This window comes from Lissotriton helveticus, chromosome 6 (genome assembly GCF_964261635.1).
Source record: "Lissotriton helveticus chromosome 6, aLisHel1.1, whole genome shotgun sequence".
Classification (NCBI taxonomy): Eukaryota; Metazoa; Chordata; class Amphibia; order Caudata; family Salamandridae; genus Lissotriton; species Lissotriton helveticus.
The window spans coordinates 850,924,978-850,943,943 of record NC_136067.1 but is presented as its reverse complement, the minus strand read 5'-3'; the positions used below and the strand labels follow the sequence as shown (position 1 = coordinate 850,943,943).

General features: G+C 46.5%; 1 protein-coding gene across 1 annotated transcript in view; it reads right to left on the bottom strand.

Moving 5' to 3' along the window:
* Positions 1-18,477, bottom strand: part of SERINC1 (serine incorporator 1) — a 164,633-nt gene extending 146,156 nt beyond the window's left edge. The window contains exon 1 of the mRNA XM_078648461.1: positions 18,274-18,477. Coding sequence (XP_078504587.1) covers positions 18,274-18,312 — 39 coding nt within the window. The 5' untranslated portion in view covers positions 18,313-18,477. The remainder of the gene's footprint in view (positions 1-18,273) is intronic.
* Positions 18,478-18,966: the final 489 nt, after the last annotated feature.

The window sequence follows — 18,966 nt, the reverse complement described above, 5'->3', positions numbered from 1 at the left end:
CAGGGGGAGGATGGGACAGGGAGCAAGATACAATAAAATATGGACAGGAAAGAAATATTCCTTCCTAGTTGTAAATTTGCTGTGTATATTTGGTTTATTTACAATGTAGACACTTTGTTTCCCTCGAGCGTGTGCTTCACAATTATGGGCTGCTGCAGTTTCACAGCAAATTTACAACTATATTTACAAGTTACATGTATTGAGTTGTAATTCTCTTTCTACAGACAAACAGTGTTATAATTTCTCCTGAACTAAGTGTAAATTTTTCCTGTGTGAATACTAAGAGTTAAATCAAAGAGAATCCTATTTTTTATAAAACAGCTCATATTTTCCTAACAACTTGGTGTAGTGTTGTTTTTGTGTGCTATTGCGTGGATTTACTTTTGGGTGGTCTGCAACCTTCACACTGTGCCTCTGAAATGTATGTCTTGCCCTAGGCCAGGCTACCCCAGGTTCTAACACTGCCCTGCTGCTGTCTTAATCTGCCTGGTTTGATCAGCCCTGGTGTTACTCGTGTCTGGCTTGATGCTGCCTCCATGGGATCTAGGCACTCTCTGCTGTATATATCTGCTCTACACCTTTCTTTCATGAAAGAAAGGTGTAGAGCAGATATATACAGCAGAGAGTGCCTAGATCCCATGGAGGCAGCATCAAGCCAGACACGAGTAACACCAGGGCTGATCAAACCAGGCAGATTAAGACAGCAGCAGGGCAGATATAAGCAGCAGCCGAGCTCACATAGACAGCATCAAGGCACATGCAGACAGCATAACCACAAAAAGAGATAAATGCCAGTGGAACGCACACAGACAGCAACACAACAAATACAGTTAGCAGCAGGCCACTACAGACAGTAGCAAGACAAATACAGGCAGCAGCAGGGTGCACACAGACAGCAGCAGAGGACATACAGACAGTAACACAACAAAAGAAAGGTAGTAGCAGGACTCACAGAGACAGCCACACAACAACTACAGTCAGCAGGGCACATACAGTCAGCAACAGCGAACATACAAACACAAAAAAATATAGACAGCCGCAGGGCGCAAACAGAGTAGCACAGCAAAAAGATGTGGCAGCAAGGCAAATGCAGACAACATTAGGGCACATACAGAGAGCAACACAACAGATTCAAACAGCTAGACACATATAGACAGGTGTCAGGCACACACAGAAAACAACATAACAAATACAGGCAACAGCAGGGCACATGCAGACACCAGCAGGACACATATAGATAGCAAAACAACAAATACAGGCAACTCACACACAGAGTGCAACACAACAAATATAGATAGCAGCACGTCGCACGCAGAGAGCAACACAGCAAATACAGACAGCAGCAAGGCACATATAGACACTCGCAGGGCACACACAGAGAGCAACACAACAAATACAGGCAGAGGCAGTAGGGCACAAACAGACAGCTGCACAGCTAAGACCTAGGAGTCCCGGTATCCGAATGATCGAGGCACGTACTGGTAGAAAGCAAATTATATGAACTGCAACACAATGTGCAGCAGCACAGAGGGCAGTGCGGTGCACCCCGTAGTAGGTGGCAGAATTCTTACCTTTTTACAATCACTCTCAGTTACGGTGACATAGCCCACAGAGCTGATAACAGTGTTGCCACCTAGTTACAGCCGACACCCCAAGCTGATACGACGGGCTGCCCCCTAACGCTGGTGCTGTCCCGAGACGCCTCTGAAGCGGCGCTTGTGCATCCTGCAGAGGAGTGTGCGCCTCATGCAGTGATTGGTGCGAGCGGCGGCGGGTGAATTTTCAAAGTGGTGAGGGTAATTGCAGGTCCGACATTAGACTGTGTAAGCGAATGTAGTATGCAGGTGCAACTGTCACCATAAGACTTTGTGTGGGTGTCTCAAAGCATATAGGTTTAGAATTAGGGATATTATATTTATATTTACCTATATATACTTACCCAAAATATATTTTGGCAGGTAATATCCTGGCAATGATATTTCTTTAGCACAATATTTTTGTGAATGGTATTCGGGAAAAAATCCCTTCTTTCGTGCCCTCTATGCTCTGTTATTTCCTTTCTTCCCTTCATGACTCTCTTCCTTTTACTAAAACCCTCCACACATAGTTATCTAATTCCATCTCCTCGTCCTTCATATCCTTTATCCTCTCTGTGGCCTTCACTTCACTAGCCTTCCTTTATTTTACTTATAGTTACATAAGGCAGACCCATAGGTAATAGAACACTGTATAAAGCAATTGCTCATCTTGGTTTGCCTAATCTGTATAATTTTCCATCCCGCCCTCATGTTTGCCATTTACATGTCCTCCCTCGTCCCTTCCTTCATCTTTCCTAAAAGAGTTCATTTTATCCATTGTCACCTGTAACACTTGTATTCTTCTGCACTTTGCCTCTATCTAGTCCCATTTTGTTTTTCTGTCTCCCTTCCCTCAATGCATTCATTTCTCCTTGTTTTTCTAGATCAGCCTTTATTCCTTCTCTACTCTCCTTCTCCTTCTTGATCTCCATCACTCTCCTTTTCTTCTTCTTGCTGCCTCTTCCTTCAAAGACCTTCCCTTTATTTCTAACCTTTTCACTCTCAAAATGCTTGATGTGAGCAGTAAGTAGTTCATCCAGACCTCTTTCCTTTGCATTCAATTATTTGAAATTTAAAAGCAAAATATGAGTACCAAAATTCAAAGTAAAAGCAAAAAATCAATTGAACCAATGACTAGCTATGAATTCGCCTGTGTTCCTCAGATGTCCAAAGCTTACTTACAATTATTTTCTAGCTCTGTTCTCATCCTTATTTCCACTTCTTTCTCTCCTTTCCCATCTTTTGCTGTCCACTTGTATCTAGGTCAAGGCATCTGCCTTATGCCTCCATCAGTCTCTCTTTCCACTTCTATCACTCTTTACTTATATCCTCACACTTCCCTCACCATGATGCACCTTCTCCATGATGAGCTCTCAGACCTAGGCTCCAGGGAAGGAGTTCCGCTGAAAAAACTATCTTGCAATGGCTACACAAAGCAAATAACACATGTGCCACACTAGCATAATGGGATCAGGCTGAGTTGGGTTTAGCAATGTTCTAAAGAACAGACGTTCAATGTAGTTACCTCTCATCTGTAACATAAATTAATGTAAACTTTTCATATGCAAGCTGCACATATCAGACATAGAACAATTTTAACATTAAAATGCAAACTATTTAAAATGTAAGCCAAAATGGCTATGCCTATTATGACTGGCAACAGCATCGTAATTCATGCAAATTAACTGTTACTTGCGCTGTTCTACTTGAGCTAATGGTAACAATGTACTGCTTTAAGTTATAACACCCATACCTCTGCCTAATCTGTGCTTAAAAGATGTAATTCATTCATCCTCAAGGACATGTCAGCTGCAGTCAAGGGCAGCAGATAGTGAGCTGCCAATTCTTTGGCTAAATTTGAGAATGAAAACAATCCCACTGCTCTTAGATGAAATACTCTGTTTGTAGCCTCTGTCCGCCACCTGCTATTCCCAGGCTAGTCCATCAGGTAAACACCCGTAAGAGAGTATGGAATTAAATGTAGATGTAACCTATAAAGTGTGCATGATTCTGTGAAAATTAAACATGCACGCTACATCTGTATGATTAAGTATGAGAGAGATTCATCCAGTTCAGCATGATCCATAAAAAGTGCACAAACACAACCCCCACCCAACACCCCCCTCATCCACCCACTAGAGCATTACTGTGTTAAACTCCGTCAGTAGTCAAACACAGCACTCTTGGGGACATTAGTTTGTCCTTTAGTTGTATTTCTACAATAGAAAGCCATCATGTGCACTCTCAGCCACTGTTAGATTAAAGCTCTGTTACAATCTGTATAATGTTTCTGGTCACCAAAGAAACCAGAGTAATAAAGCAACCAATATTTACCTTGAACTACTTACAGTATTAAAACATAGAAATGTGGGGAACAAGGTCTCTTAAATAAAAAATGTACGAGGATAATGCCCAACGTTTGGAAATTTACTTTTGTGAGTACTGAAAAAAATGCAGTATTTAACAGACTTTTATATTTCTACTCCAGGCTAATAAATGTTTTTCTAGGTAACTGCTACTGGCAGCACATTCCATACAACTAAAGGTCCTTCAGATCTGCCTCACATTTACAGCTTTCAAGCCGAAAGCTTAAACAAATACAGTCCGTCACTGCGTGTTGAACTGGAATGTGAATGGTTTGGAACACAGCAGTAAATATAGAATACTGCTCACCAGTTCTATATTCTTAATTCGTACTAGTGGAAAGCAAAGGTCACGTACTACAAAGCAATGCACTTTTCAAGACATGTACGTGATGCACATGAAAAACACAGATGTGATACAGAATCAATTCTGTATTCCACGTTGTGCTGCTGCCTAAAAAACATAAATAACTTAATTCAGAAGAATTTTCCCACTTCCAACTCTGTTCTCACCAAGAGTCGCCCCCTTCCCTCAAGCCACCTTTAGCTGCAGGCGAAATAAACACAACCACCGGACACCCAGGATGACAAAAAAAAACAAGCATTTGCAATGCTATAGGTCTCGCATTTACACGAGTTTAACCTATTGGCATTGTAAACGACAATGCGTTTTTATGAATGTTTTATAAACCAAAACCTAAATAAAGGGCATTGTCATTTACAATGCCAAGAGCTCAAGCTCGCGTAAATGCGAGACCATCTAAATAATATATAGCATCTGATATGTATCCAGCCACTGCGTAAAAAGGGAAGTTTCTCTGGTATTTGTGCAGCTCCTGGCCAAACTGCATAATTGTTGCTATTTAGTCAGCAGTCCAATAAGTAATAAAGTATATTTGCGATCTGCGTCACAAGCCTAATTGTACCTTCTGGCAAAGCAGGGCATAATCTGCACAATTTAGCCAGCGGAAGGGTACACAGTGAAGTGTCTCTGCTACCTGCAAGGCAGCCGGCCAAATAGTAAATAATCTCTACTATTTAGCCACCTTCTGGATAAATAGTGGATAAAGTTCACAGTTCCTCCGGCGGCCGGCTAAATAGTTCTACTTTTTCTAAGTGAATAGTCAGACTTACTATAAAGCAGCCTTTTCCCCTCATGTTAGGGTTTCAGCCTCTTTCGGGCAAAATAACGGTCATCATCTTTTTCCTTTTTGAAGATTACGAAAAGGTCAGCAGCTGGTCATTGAGCAACATGTTGCGTAAAATTCTCTGCATTCTTTTTTTTTTTTTTACATAGCAGTTCTGCCCCTTGTATGCAAAGTTTGAACAGCTGTAAACAATTATTTGTGTTTTGAATTTGTTGTTTGTAAATGTATATTTCAAAAAGGAAAAAATATTGTTTTCCTATTTTTCCCTCTGTTTTTACTCACGGGGACAGTATAACGCAGGTCTTGCAAGTAAAATACTGACCTGGTCAGGTGGTAAATCTGCATACAGTGTTTGCCATTGATTACGCCATTTCCTGCCACGGAGATTACCATTTTACCTTACAACATTCCAATAACAGAAGGTTGCGTATGCCGTTGTCATTTTAAATGTGTAATTTGAAGGGCTGCGTTACCCACACACGCAGCTGGAGGGGTATGCAGATGAAGAGGCTGCGCGCGGGCAACGGTAGGTCACCGTGGTTTTTTAGAAAGATTAATGTGAAGACAAACAGTTTAGACTAATTCGAAGCAGAAGCTGGAAAAGGGGCACATTTTGATGTTCTTTGCCTTTTTTCACGTTTTTTCATTCCAGTCTGCACAAAATTCAGTAACAATCCCTCGGGACTCGGGATGACAGCAGCAAACGGGGGCAGTACCCAGTGGCAGAACTGACACGTGTTGCTCACGTCTGGGAAGCCGCATCTGTTGTTTTCTTTTTTTTTTTAACACTTTTTTTTTTATTGACACCACAGGAAAAGCGAAAGTGAAATGCCTGCTTCCCGGTCGTTTAGCATATGTATGCAAACTTTCTCAGCGATTGGGCAAGGCCGGAGATCGACCCCACCACCCCCCCCTGCAGGAGCAGGGCTGGGATGTGCTGGCTCCGGAGGCAGCAGCAGGGGAAGAGCAGACCGGAGCGCGCCGAGCAGGAAGACAGGCTCCAGGAGCGCCCCAGCCAGGCCGGGGCTCCCGCACACCGAGCACAATGAAGGCTGCCGCTGCCCTGCTGGGGGCCGCGCTGCTCTTTGTCCTGCTAGCCGCAGACCGCACGCAAGCCAGTGAGTATTTTTCATTTTTCTCCTGTTTTGCTCCAGCTCTCTTGCTACCAATGGGTGAGAGCCGAGGCGAGGCACCAAGCAGCACAGCCGGTGCATCAGCCGGGCAGGGCTTGCCTCGCTCTCCAGTGCGTGCTCGGCTAGTCGGGGGGTCACTTTACCGACCGCAGCAGGAGGACTTCGTCCCTGGTCTGTGGTGGAGGGACCCAAAATGTGGGTGATGGAAAAGACAAAGGTAAAGATAGGGAGTGTTCCCAACACCTACACAAGCAGAAAATATCTGTGCCTATCTCTCACCTGTGTTTAGGAAGAAACAACGCCTCGCCCAGCACCAGGAAAATAGCCGATTTAGATACATTTCTCAGATGAGCCCTTTTATTGTCGTTTTACCAATACTACTGGGACCTGCCTAAACTATAACCACGACGTGTCCCTGATTTTGTCATTCAGTTTCACGGGGCCATAGCACTCTCTCCCCAGACCAGGCACACCAGTAAATGTATGTGAAGTTCTCTTAAAATCAGGTTGCCATGTGTGGTGCCCAGTACTGTTGATAAACAAAGGGATGATGTATTAAGGTGGAACTGATTTTGTGGGGTGGAAGAAACCTTTCCTTTTGGTAAAAACTTGGAAAACGAGGCAGGGGATGTGCACGGCGCCGTGTGTGTCTGTGTGCGCATGCGTGAGTGAGGCTGTGAATCAGAGGCATGGCATCTGCACGGCGCCGTGCGCGCCCTCGATGGCAAATCGGAGACGCTCGTGCCTGTACACGGTCTCACATTCCCCCTAACACGCCAACAAAAGGTCCATCGCTACGCTCGACCTAAAAACTCCGTTTTTGGAGACTGCTCAGGTTTTACAGAGAACTGCAGACAAACTCACTGTACGGACCTGAGCTGAACATGCAGTAGCATTACTCTAGGGCAGAGGTCTTCAAACTTTTGAATGCCGAGACCCCCCTGTCAACATTTTCATGCGTAAGGACCCCTTCCTGACAAAAATTACTAAACCTCTAGGCAGGGCTACTGGAATTATGAGGAAGGTGAGGACCAAATTATGCGACAGGCTTGACTAAATTGTGCGAGTAGAAAATATAAATAATGTTTTGTGATGCTGCGTATTTTGGGGTAGCATTGCTTTATTATTTTGAAATGTTTAAAACACAGTAAAACTGAGGAAAGATTTCACCCCATCAATACCAGTTTATAACCAAAATACAGCAATTAACATCAGAAAGATATCTAGTCAACCTCTGTGAAGGGCCTCCCACTCCGCAGGAATACGCGCTGCCACATTAGAAGCTCACCTGGCCATGGCCAGGAGCAGCAAGGGTCCCTTCAAACCGTGGCGGTCTTGTGCAGAGTTAAGCAGTTTACCCATGCCCCTTTCCTCTAACCCCCTTCCTTCCATCCCTCTCTTCTCTTCTCTCGCAACCCCAGATCCCTCTCTCACATTGCAGGCAGATGGTTATTAGCCCCAGGACACCATTTGGTAACAGTAGCGCACTACAAATGTAAATAATAATAGGCAGAAGCAGGGGATCCACTAGACTCAAACTTCGGGGGGGGGGTTAACACTCCCAGCCAGGGCTGGCCCAAGCACTGGTCGCACACAGTGCGTCTTTCCACCTTCTCCATGAATTCCCCCACTACCACTCACCAAGAATACACCTCATCTCTCTATAGCACCTGTCTGACAAACATTTCATTTTTTCTATAGCGCTTCTCATAGTTTACTCACACTCAGTTCTGTGATGTGCATGGTACATCTTCTTTGTACCAGGCACTTTAACCTTCTGCACTGTGTGGGTGACAAGAGGGCCCATGTGACTGCACGGTGAGCAATGCTACAGTGTGAGAGTAGGGTTAAAGGAGTGACTACAGGGTGAGTGAGGTGACCATATGAATTTGGGTTCGGCTGTAAGTGCAGAGGGGGACGAATTAGTACATAGTTAGTGATGGCCTTGTTTGAGTGAGCTACAGATTGGGCAGTGAGGGGGGGGACAGGTGAGTTAACTGTCACATGAGTGCAGGGAGAGAAGTGTGCTCGTGTGACGGCAGGGTGAGGTACAGAGTGAACAAAGCAAGCGCATTTTTAGTGCAGAGTGATCACGGTGAGAGCAGGGTGAGCGGGCGAATGTTGTGAGTGCATGGTGATCAGTGTGAGTGCATTGTGATCACTGAGTGCATTGTGATCACTGTGAGTGCAGGGTGAGCTGGTGAATGTTGCGAGTGCATGGTGATCAGTGTGATTGCATTGTGATCAGTGTGATTGCATTATGATCACTGTGAGTGCAGGGTGAGCGGGTGTATGGTGTGAGTGCATGGTGATCAATGTGAGTGCATTGTGATTACTGTAAGTGCAGGGTGAGCGGGAGAATAATGTGAGTGCATGGTGATCAGTGGGAGTGCATGGTGATCAGTGGGAGTGCATTGTGATTGCTGTGAGTGCATTGTGATTGCTGTGAGTGCATGGTGATTGCTGTGAGTGCATTGTGATTGCTGTGAGTGCATGGTGATCAGAGTGAGTGCATGGTGATCAGAGTGAGTGCATGGTGATCAGAGTGAGTGCATGGTGATCAGAGTGAGTGCATGGTGATCAGAGTGAGTGCATGGTGATCAGAGTGAGTGCATGGTGATCAGAGTGCATGGTGATCAGAGTGAGTGCATGGTGATCAGAGTGAGTGCATGGTGATCAGAGTGAGTGCATGGTGATCAGAGTGAGTGCATGGTGATCAGAGTGAGTGCATGGTGATCAGAGTGAGTGCATGGTGATCAGAGTGAGTGCATTGTGATCGATGTGAGTGCATGGCGATCGCTGTGAGTGCATGGCGATCGCTGTGAGTGCATGGCGATCGCTGTGAGTGCATGGCGATCGCTGTGAGTGCATGGCGATCGCTGTGAGTGCATGGCGATCGCTGTGAGTGCATGGCGATCGCTGTGAGTGCATGGCGATCGCTGTGAGTGCATGGCGATCGCTGTGAGTGCATGGCGATCGCTGTGAGTGCATGGCGATCGCTGTGAGTGCATGGCGATCGCTGTGAGTGCATGGCGATGAGTGTGAGTGCATGGCGATGAGTGTGAGTGCATGGTGATGAGTGTGAGTGCATGGTGATGAGTGTGAGTGCATTGTGATTGCTGGGAGTGCAGGGTGAACGTGAAAACGAAGGCGAGAATGAGAAGTGAGTAGTCTGAAAGAAGGGTGCATTACCAGAAAGTTGAAGCGTAGGGTTTCAGATATAAGTTAAACTATTGCTATAATGGCATTAATCAGGGATCGAGGGTGGAGGAAATAAATAATGTGCTGATCCTGCAACAAACTTCCAGTGTAATGATTAGGGTTACCAGCTCATTATTTTGATGGCCCAGAAATAAGCAGTCACCTAAAGCTGTATTTTTGACACTTATCTGTGAATACTTAGAACAGCAAATATAAATAGAAAGCACTTTTAATTGTGTTCTAGGGATGCCTCAATGATCCATGACTGATAATTAAAGAGAATAAAGACAGAAAAGTCACATAACTAATTAATACATACTTTTTTATTTATAACTATTTAGTGTCACGAGCAGGTCTCTGCAGGCTCTTTAAACACACAGCAGGCATGTTTATTTTGGCAACTAAACTTGATATCCCTTTTCATTAAATGCATTCTCAAACTACAGCAGTAAGTGTAAAAATACAAATGTAAGGAATAGGCTAAAGTGGGGGCCCAGGGGTTACTGTAACCATAAAAAAACTAAGCTTTGGTAACCAGTTAACAAAGGCATGTAAATATGCTAATGGTCTTTAAAGACCTGTGAAAAACTCGGCATGCCGGAGATAAGACTCCAGACACTGCCCAGCCGAGCCCCCAGGAGCGCAAGCTTCACTGCAGCAGCCCGGGCTGAGACACAGGATGGGGAGGAGGGAAGCTGAAGCCCTGGAGGCCAGGGCAGAAGTGTGACTGTGAATGCGCGACCCCCTTCACATCACTCCACGGCCCCCCTGGGGGTCGCACCCCACAGTTTGAAGACCCCTGCTCTAGGGTGACCAGGCGTCCCTGTTTTGCCAGGACGGTCCCATTTTTTAACCAGCTGTCCCGGCAAATTTCAAGAAATGTAGCTCATGTCCTGGTTTTTAAAGAGGGTCGACTGAAAACGGTGTGAGGTGTTTCTTAAGTTTTACAAAGCAGGGATAGTTAGCAGTTGTTTCAAGAAAGCAATTTAATTAACAGGCAAGCTACTGGGTTTAAAAATGGCATTTTATATATATGTTCTTACTGCCTGTTCTGTAATTCTCTGCTGAGGAGCGCTCTCATCGCTTGAAGTAAAAGTGTAGTCCTTCTTCTATTTTTGTGAAATGTCCCGGTTTTGGGCTTTAAAATTCTGGTCACCCTACATTACTCTCTTGTCATTCAGCAAACATCGTTTGCTCCCCATTGTTTCCAGCACGTCACTAACTTCTGCGTCTACTGCTGCCGCCCTTTCCCAACTCATCACAGTAGGGTGGGATCAGTGAGGCTTCCTGATTCATCCAATGATGTGACGAGCTGGGAAGAAAGGTGAACCTGATTGACACGCACTATTGGGATTCACAGGCTGCAGCCTGAAGCGCCCAAGAGGCAGTCAGTCAGCGAGGGTGGAATACGTGAGGCAGGAGGAGTGGCATTGCATTCTGACCGACGATCAGTGCTTTAAATGGGAAAAAATAAGTGCAGGTACTCATTAAATTGAGCTAGGGGCGTGGCTAGTGGGCGGGGTTAGAGGCGGAGCAAGACATGATACAAAAATACTTCTATTGAGTATTCATTTTGCCCTTTGATTTCCTAGATAGTGGTCTCAAACTTTCCATATGTGCAGATTAATAGCTAAAACCCTGAATGTGCGAAGCCATCAACAGTACTTTTAACACTTTCAGGCTAATAATCAATGTGCTCTAGGGCGAGAGAGACTCTGGCACTTACATTGGTTGCAGGACAGAGCAAAACATAAGAAATGTATCAATCTAAACAAAATGTGTTAACTGATTTCACAAAATGAAGGACAAACGCCAAATGTTCATATTTCCTTGTTTTGTAATATTTACAGCTTCTTAAAATAATAATTCTAATGTTCCTACTTGCTTGCATCTGGCGTAATCCTTATATATACAGGAGGACACACACACAAAAAAGCATTCCTTGCATTTCTTTTCAAATACATCCCGATTCTGTTCGTCTCAAACACACACTATCTGTCTTCATATCTCAAACCTAGCGATCCCTCCCACACTCACCTCTCTCCCGTTTGTAGCTAATTCTGTCCCCTATTGTATCTTATCACTCTCTACCATCACTCCTTATATTTCTTTTTTTTGTGTTCAAAATATTTTACTCCTTCCATTTCTAATCTGCCCTCTCCACGCCTCTCTACCTCTTTCCAGAACCGTCTGGACCTCTTACATTACTTTGTCTGCGCTTGCCCCTTCTGCCTTTTCCTACTTTAAACTCTCTGCTCCTTCCCCCCTCACTCTTCACCTTCACTCACCCCCATGTTCTCTCCTCTCACCTCGGTAGAAAGCCCCAGGGCAGTAGAGCTTCCAGTGGCAGACAGTGAATACTGCAGGGTCCCCAGCGCATGCAGAGTCCAGCAGGGTAGCGGTCAGGGAGAAGAACAATACTGCCTCCCATGGGGAAGTCATTTGACCTCCCACCTCACCTGAGCACCAGGGAGCCCACTACCACGTCCTCGTCCATCATGGACTCAATGTCCCAGCAGGTGGGCGGGGTGAGGTGGATTTGCAGGGGAAACTGAGAGAGGAGAAAGACCATCAGATCCCACTGGGAGGCCAATTGGTGAAAATGGCCCTTTGTACCAGCATTCTTATAAGGCACTAACAAGACGACCCAGCGTCAGGCCGCTAATTGGCCGTTCAGGCCCCATCAGGCAGCCTGCCAGTTGTCACAACACAATAATACAGACTTCACGGCCAACATGCTGCCAAAAACCGTCAATCAGCTGGCCCTCGGGCACCAGTCAGTGCCCACGTTATCTGTCAGAACCTGAGTACCGGTACAGTGGAGAAGTGCCGGTACTCGGCTGGGTAAAAATAAAAAGTGCCGGTACTCAGTAACGGCGAGTACCGGCCCATTTAAAGCACTGCCAACGATTCAAACTAGGGCTCAAGTCGCTCCAGCTCTGAAAAACCTGCAACATGGCACATGCGCAGTAAGAGCATGTGCCTGTCTGCTGACGCTACCTGACCCTCGCGCACAAAAAGGGTCAGAAAATATGCAGGATGATTGTTTCTGCAGAAGGTAGGAGTCACTATTTAATTACAAAAATAACGGAGGCAAAAAGGGTAGGGGCGCAGCCCACCCGCCCTTATTAAGAATCCGCCCCTGGCGAACACCTATGCCGGTCCTGTGCCTCCCACTGTGGTAGCGCGTGCATGGCCCCGGAAGAGTGATGCTCAAGTGCGTGTGCTTGTATGTCTGTGTATGGTCTTCTATCACAGTGATGCGTTTTGTGAGTCTTCTGCTGTGGAGTGTGTGTATGTGTGTGATGAGAGTGGGTGGTGTTATTTGTTTGGGGTCTCTGCAGAGACAGCAATACAGGTGAGGGACAGTCACACTGGAAAGTCGATGTTGTGCAGCAACGAGTGCACAGAAGCACATGGTACAGGAGTGATGGAGAGCCTGAGGGTGTGGCGGTTAAGAGAAGTATACAACGGCCTACCCCGATCATTTTGTCTGGAGGGAAAGCGGCCACAGCCCTGCAATTTACACGCTCGTAGAGGGAAGCTGTGGCGAACAGACTATGAAGTCTCACAGACAGACGCAGTTTGGGGCTTTTGCAACCGAAGTGCTTGTCAGCATGTGTAGCTTTATGGCGAACGTGGAAGAGCCGAGTGTGTGTCAGAGGCTGGTTGTGGCAAGGAAGAATAATAAAAACAAGAAGCGATGAGGGTGAGGGGACTGCTCACACCATGAAGGGGGGGGGGGTGGACTTAGGGGGACAGGCAAGCCTCACCATGATATCCTCTCACCTTTAAGTCAAAGTAATTAGAGAAGAACAAGATTCATAGGCCTCTTTAACAGCGCTCTTGGAGAGAGTGAGAGAGAACAAGCACTCTGGGGGAGGGCTGGTCAACCACAATCAGGAAGAAATAGTAACCCAAAACGAGAAACATACCAGTAATTGGGCGGTGCTTCGTGGGAGGAAACAAAACACAACAAGCATTTACAATGCAACGGTTTCGCCTTTGGAAAAGTTTGAGCTATTGGCATTGTAAATGACAAAATTTGTATTTATGTGTTGGTTTTGAAAACCGATAAATAAATGGCATTGTCATTTACATTGCCAATAGCTCTAACTTTTCCGAAGGCGAAACCGTTGCATTGTAAATGCTTGTCTTTGAAGGAGTTCCTCCCCCAGCCCAATTGTCAGTATTCTAGCTTAATCATCAGCCATTCGCTCTCCGACACCAAGTTGGCTTTTTCGTGGTGAGGGATAGTGGCTCTCTGGAATTACCTCTCGCTAAAGAGGCGTGTCCAATTAGGAGTCAGCTGTCTCATTTGCTCACTCCAGAGCTTCGTTGCAAAGCAACAGGCTGAGCTTTAGTGGGGGCGTGGTTATATGGGAGAATGGCGCAGAGTTTTCCTCTGGAAGCCTCCGCTGGGGGCTGCCAAATCTGACCTCACTCCACCTCGTCATTATTAAGTTTGGTGGCTTAGTTGAGGCTGCAAGAAAGCTGTATAATCCTTAACTGATAAAAATGTTTGGGTTTCGCTCTGGTAGGGCTGCCCCTTTAAGCCAGAAGTCTGCCCTGTTCACTCAGCGCCACGCTACATCGCAGGAGTACTGGCACCTGAGTATAGGGTGTATGGCGTGGGCTTCAAGGGAGTCCCCGGAATACCACAAATGACTTCTCTAGGTCCCCTCGGGTAAGTTTGCCTCCCTGTGATCAGCGATCTCACTTTCACTCCTGCCACGGCACTGCACCACAACAGCCCAAGAGGGTAAAGTGCTAAGAGACTTCCAGAGCTTTTTCTGTGAATCACTTGAATCATGGTCTAAACATGCAATCCCCCGTACCGGGATAAGGGGTCTCGAGCTGGCTGGGTTTTCTGTGGCCACAATGAGCGAGGAAGGCTGTGTCTTATATTGTGTGTGTGTGGGGGGTACTCCGAATAACGCTGTCCAAGGTCTCATCTGCTACCACCTCTCCCCCCACCCTCGCTCCGCCCCCGCACGTTGGATCTGGTGGGGGTGTGGCTGTAAGAAGCTACCGTGGCTCAGTGGGACTACCCGTGGGATGTACTCTACTGGGCGTGCTCTCGCCAAGGGTCCCTGGGTCTGGGATCTCACCTGCTCTCCCGCCGCTCCCAGCGCCTCTCTCCAACGTCGCAGGTTTTGCCCGAATGGCCGCCGACACCTGCAGGGCTGCGTCATAGCCGGGCGCTGCACCGGGGGCCTGCAGTAAAGCCGCCACCCGGGTCCGAGGCCCCAGCAGTCGCCGCCCCGTGCCGGGCCGTGCAGGAAACCGCCACCGAGAGCTGTGCGCCATCTGCGGCCGCTTCCGAGGGACTGAGCAGCAACAACACACGGCGTGGCGGGAAGGCGCGCCCCGGAACGTGCATGAGTATATCCCGCACAGGCTAGCCAAAGGGCAGGACTTCAAAATACAGATTGCAGGGTCGAAACCAGTATAATACAGCACTACCCGGTGTAGCCAATACGCAGTATTGGGAAATGCAGAGTGCAGGGCGAAGACAAGCTTACCCCAACACCTGCATATATAAACAAGCACCTACGAGGACACAGGGGGCGGGAGAGGACACGGACGGCGGGAGGGGGCGGGAGAGGACGGGAGAGGACACGGACGGCGGGAGGGGGCGGGAGAGGACACGGACGGCGGGAAACGTGCACAGGACAGCGAGGGGGGGCGGAAAGGCACATGGAGGGGGCGGGAATGGACAGACTTTCAGTGAAAGGGGAGGGAACGGGAAAAAACGTAACTCCGCCCTGGGAAAAAATCTCGGGAACGCCCCCGAATCTGGTCCGGCCTTGACGGACAGATCTCTGTTCCAATGGCTAGCCTCCATTTATGGAGCTAGCCAATGGGACAGGGGGGCGTATTCCATTTTCTTACTGAAATCAAGAGATTTCTCTGGAGGCGGAGCTAAGAGCTCCGCCCTCCAGCGAAACCTAAAAAGGAGGGATTAACCACTAGCAAGCATTTTAGAAGGATAATCGAAGAGACAAATGAAAAGACAATGGGCGGACAGACTGTAAGCCCACAGAGTGGATACTGCATGTCTCGAATAGACAGCGCATGCGCTGCCTATGCTCAACCTAAACAAATAGGGAAATACCAAAATATTCAGACCTCAATATTGTAAATCCAAGTGTGCTCTTGTGAGGTGAATTAATGATGGATCATAACAAATAACCATCAACTGACCCAAATAAAGGGCTCAATAACTGGTCTGTCCCAATTTCCTTCAAAGGGATACACCAACAAATTACACCATCTCATTATGGATAGATTGGAAATTCTGCTGAGGTTCAAAGCAATCATGGCCCTCCAGTAGGCAGACCACACTTGAATGTCACATTGCGGCATCACTGACATCAGGATTTTAAGGGACTGTATGTGACAGATTAGGGTACTAACAACATCTTTCTGCCAATTTGCTCTCCCAAATAAAACCTTGTCTTCCATGATAAGAGGGTTGCCCACATCAAATGCGTCCTACAATTCTTCCTCTGAACGACTCTAAAATCAAGAATCAAGAGACAAGGTTTGGTTTATATGTGAACTCACATTCATATTGTATGCTTACTTGTCTATAAAGTACGGCATAGGCTGTACTTCAGATTGGAATGAAATAGAGACGTGTTTCCATTAAAGTGAGAGACTAAATAGGGTTATGAAGCTACTTCCTTTAACTGCATTATTTATCCTGAAAAGTTTGTATTTCTTTCTTAATCAATATCAGAATTTTTGTCTTTCAGTATTTTCTTTCCCATGATGTCAAAGTTTTAATGTATGCCACTTGACAAATAAATGAGGTCACAAGTAACCCTACAAATATGCATTTAAAGGTTTGCAACAAAAGACTTCCCTTAAGGTGGCAATTGGACCCTCAAAACCTGATTTTGGAGCAGATAAAATAAGTGAATTTGAAAAGGTTTGGACTGGCTTCCAGGGCCAGCCCTAAATCCGACTGATCGGGAAAATTACTGTTTGTTGTGAAGTGTGAGGAAGATGAGAGGAGGGCAGGGGGTTTATGGGATGCTAACAATCGCGCTTAGTTACATTCGGGATTGATTATAAGTCTTTAACGGGAAGCAATTGAGACCAAGTGGGACAGACGCGCTGCTGTTTGCATGAAATTAAGTCAGGGATATCCCTGCTGCGACCCTGCGGAATATGGGCCCAGCTCGCCTATACCCAAGGCCAGTGCTGCCTATAGCGGCAGTCAGGCAGTACCCGGAGAGCTGGTATGACATACTAATGTGTGGGACGGTTCTTAGGTTGTTTGTGGTCCTGTTTTATGGTCTGTTGTGTCGGTTTTTAACGTTGATGTCTCTCATATTAAAGCAAACATGAACTGCAGCAGCAAGCTGAAATCCACGCAGTCCTCTATATCCTGTGAAACACTTATACATAGGGTGACCAACCATCCGTAAATTTCACGGACTGCCCATAATTTGGGCTTCTTGTCCGTTAACAATTCTTCCACGGACGCCTTTTGCCTGTAATTTTAGACTTTAGAGTGAGCTGCCCCCTACAAGCAGTCTGAGAGTCCTATAACTCTCACTGCAGGGGCCAGCTCGGCTCCTGCTGTGATCAGTGGCCTGCAGCAGCCCCTTCCTGACCTGGCACAGGCTGCTATTAGCCCATTATCATTCTGTAAATTGCCCTAATTATCACATACAGAATGTTAATGGGTCAGTGATAGTATTTGCTGGGTCTTCTCCTACCAGAGCATGGCAAACTGCTTTTGTTTATGGGTTCCTGTCACCATACCAGGGGCCAAGCTCTGTGGTGGGTAGAGGTTTCATTTTGATGATGTTACCCAGGTGCATCCAATATGCAAACACAGGTATTTAAGTTTCACTCAGGCACACAACCTGTGCAGTGCAATGTTCTATCAAACTAATATAAACTTATTTTGATTTGTGCTCATGTTGGTTGTCAATTTACGTATGTAATATCGCGCGACCTCCTCTGATGTAAAATGTACCTTTTGTCCCAAATTGGTGTCCTGAATTCTGACCTTTCCTGAATTTTTGTCCTGCATTTTGACCTTTTGTCCTGAATTTTTACACTCACTGTCCTGAATTTGCACCCAAGCCACTTGGTCACCCTACTTATACAGCATGTCTTTTAAAGTTCAAAAGTGCCCAGATTTGCAAACGGGGGGTACTTTTTGTCCATCTGAATCGCTAACGGGGCCAGTTTTATTTTGGTGCCCGGACCTATCTTCAACCCAGCCTGACCCCGATTAGGAACCACCTACAATGAGGACAGAGCGACGGTAATATTGCGGGCTTGACCTTGGGCAACTGAACAAGTTACAGCCCAACAGCTCGAGGTGCCACTGTATGGCACCGACTGCTGTGCAGGCTCACTTCAGGGCAAGAGTCATAGTACTGGTGGGTGAGCCAAAGAATATACAATATTAGTAAATAATAATCACGGCAGACGGTAAGATCCGCCTGCGGGGCTCTTGCTCAGCTAAAACACGCAGCTGACGTTGCTCTCATGTGGCAACTGCTTTGTCACCGCGGCCACGGAGTCGTTAACTGATGCTCACAAGGCCGCGCAAGCCGCAGCTGTCCTGCAGTGTCTTCATGACACTCGGATGCAGTCATCAGGCCCCGCCTTTTCAGGAACAAAAACAAAACAAACACTTATGATACAGCTCTGCTTTCCGTCCGCACAAAGGAAACCTGAAGTCATATACATGCGAGTATATCGAGGCACAAGGGTGAGAGAATGGATACCACTGGCTAGATCGTTGCGGCGGTGAGACAGAGTTGCGTCAATGCAGCACCCTTTACTGAACACCCGTCGCTATAGCGAGCACCCTTCTTACCCAGCTGGCGGCCGAGCATAGTCCCAACGCCGCCCCCATCGTGCTGCTGCTCCGAGAACGCCTTGTGATTCCGTCCTATGGTCTCAGCTCCCACGGGGTAATCTCCCGCAGCTCGCAGCCCCTGCTGTTTACTATTTCCCTTAGCTTTCGATTTCCCGTAATGTCAGTTCGCCGCCCCCTCGCAGGACGTCACTTCCGCTCATCATGTATGTACCTACCAGGATTCTTTTGCGTGCGTCACTTTTTTTTTCAGGCGAAGCAGCGCATGCCCAGGACATAAATAAACAATAAGATGCTAAGATTGTAGAGTGATCGCTCTACATACTTCTGCCATTGTTAAACGCCATGCTTGTTGGCGTTTTATTCTCCATGTCTTATATTTTTAAACATTGAATCTGTCACAATTCGCTGCATAGTTAGGGAAGAAGCCAACAAATTAGCAGGGAGAGCCAAGCGAAGGCTCTAAAGGTCCAGTGCACGAACCTAGTCATCGGTTTGGCATCGACATTTTGCAAGAACATGTTAAAATATGATACCAGGCATTCAAATTTCAAATAAATGTATTACTTGAAGCATTGGAATAATTTCACCCTCCCTAGTACATCAGATATCACCCGTTGAGAGAGAGGTTTAATAAAATTGATAGTTTTTAAACATGTTCTTAGAAATATTTGTAATCCCCTGTCCTGTCAA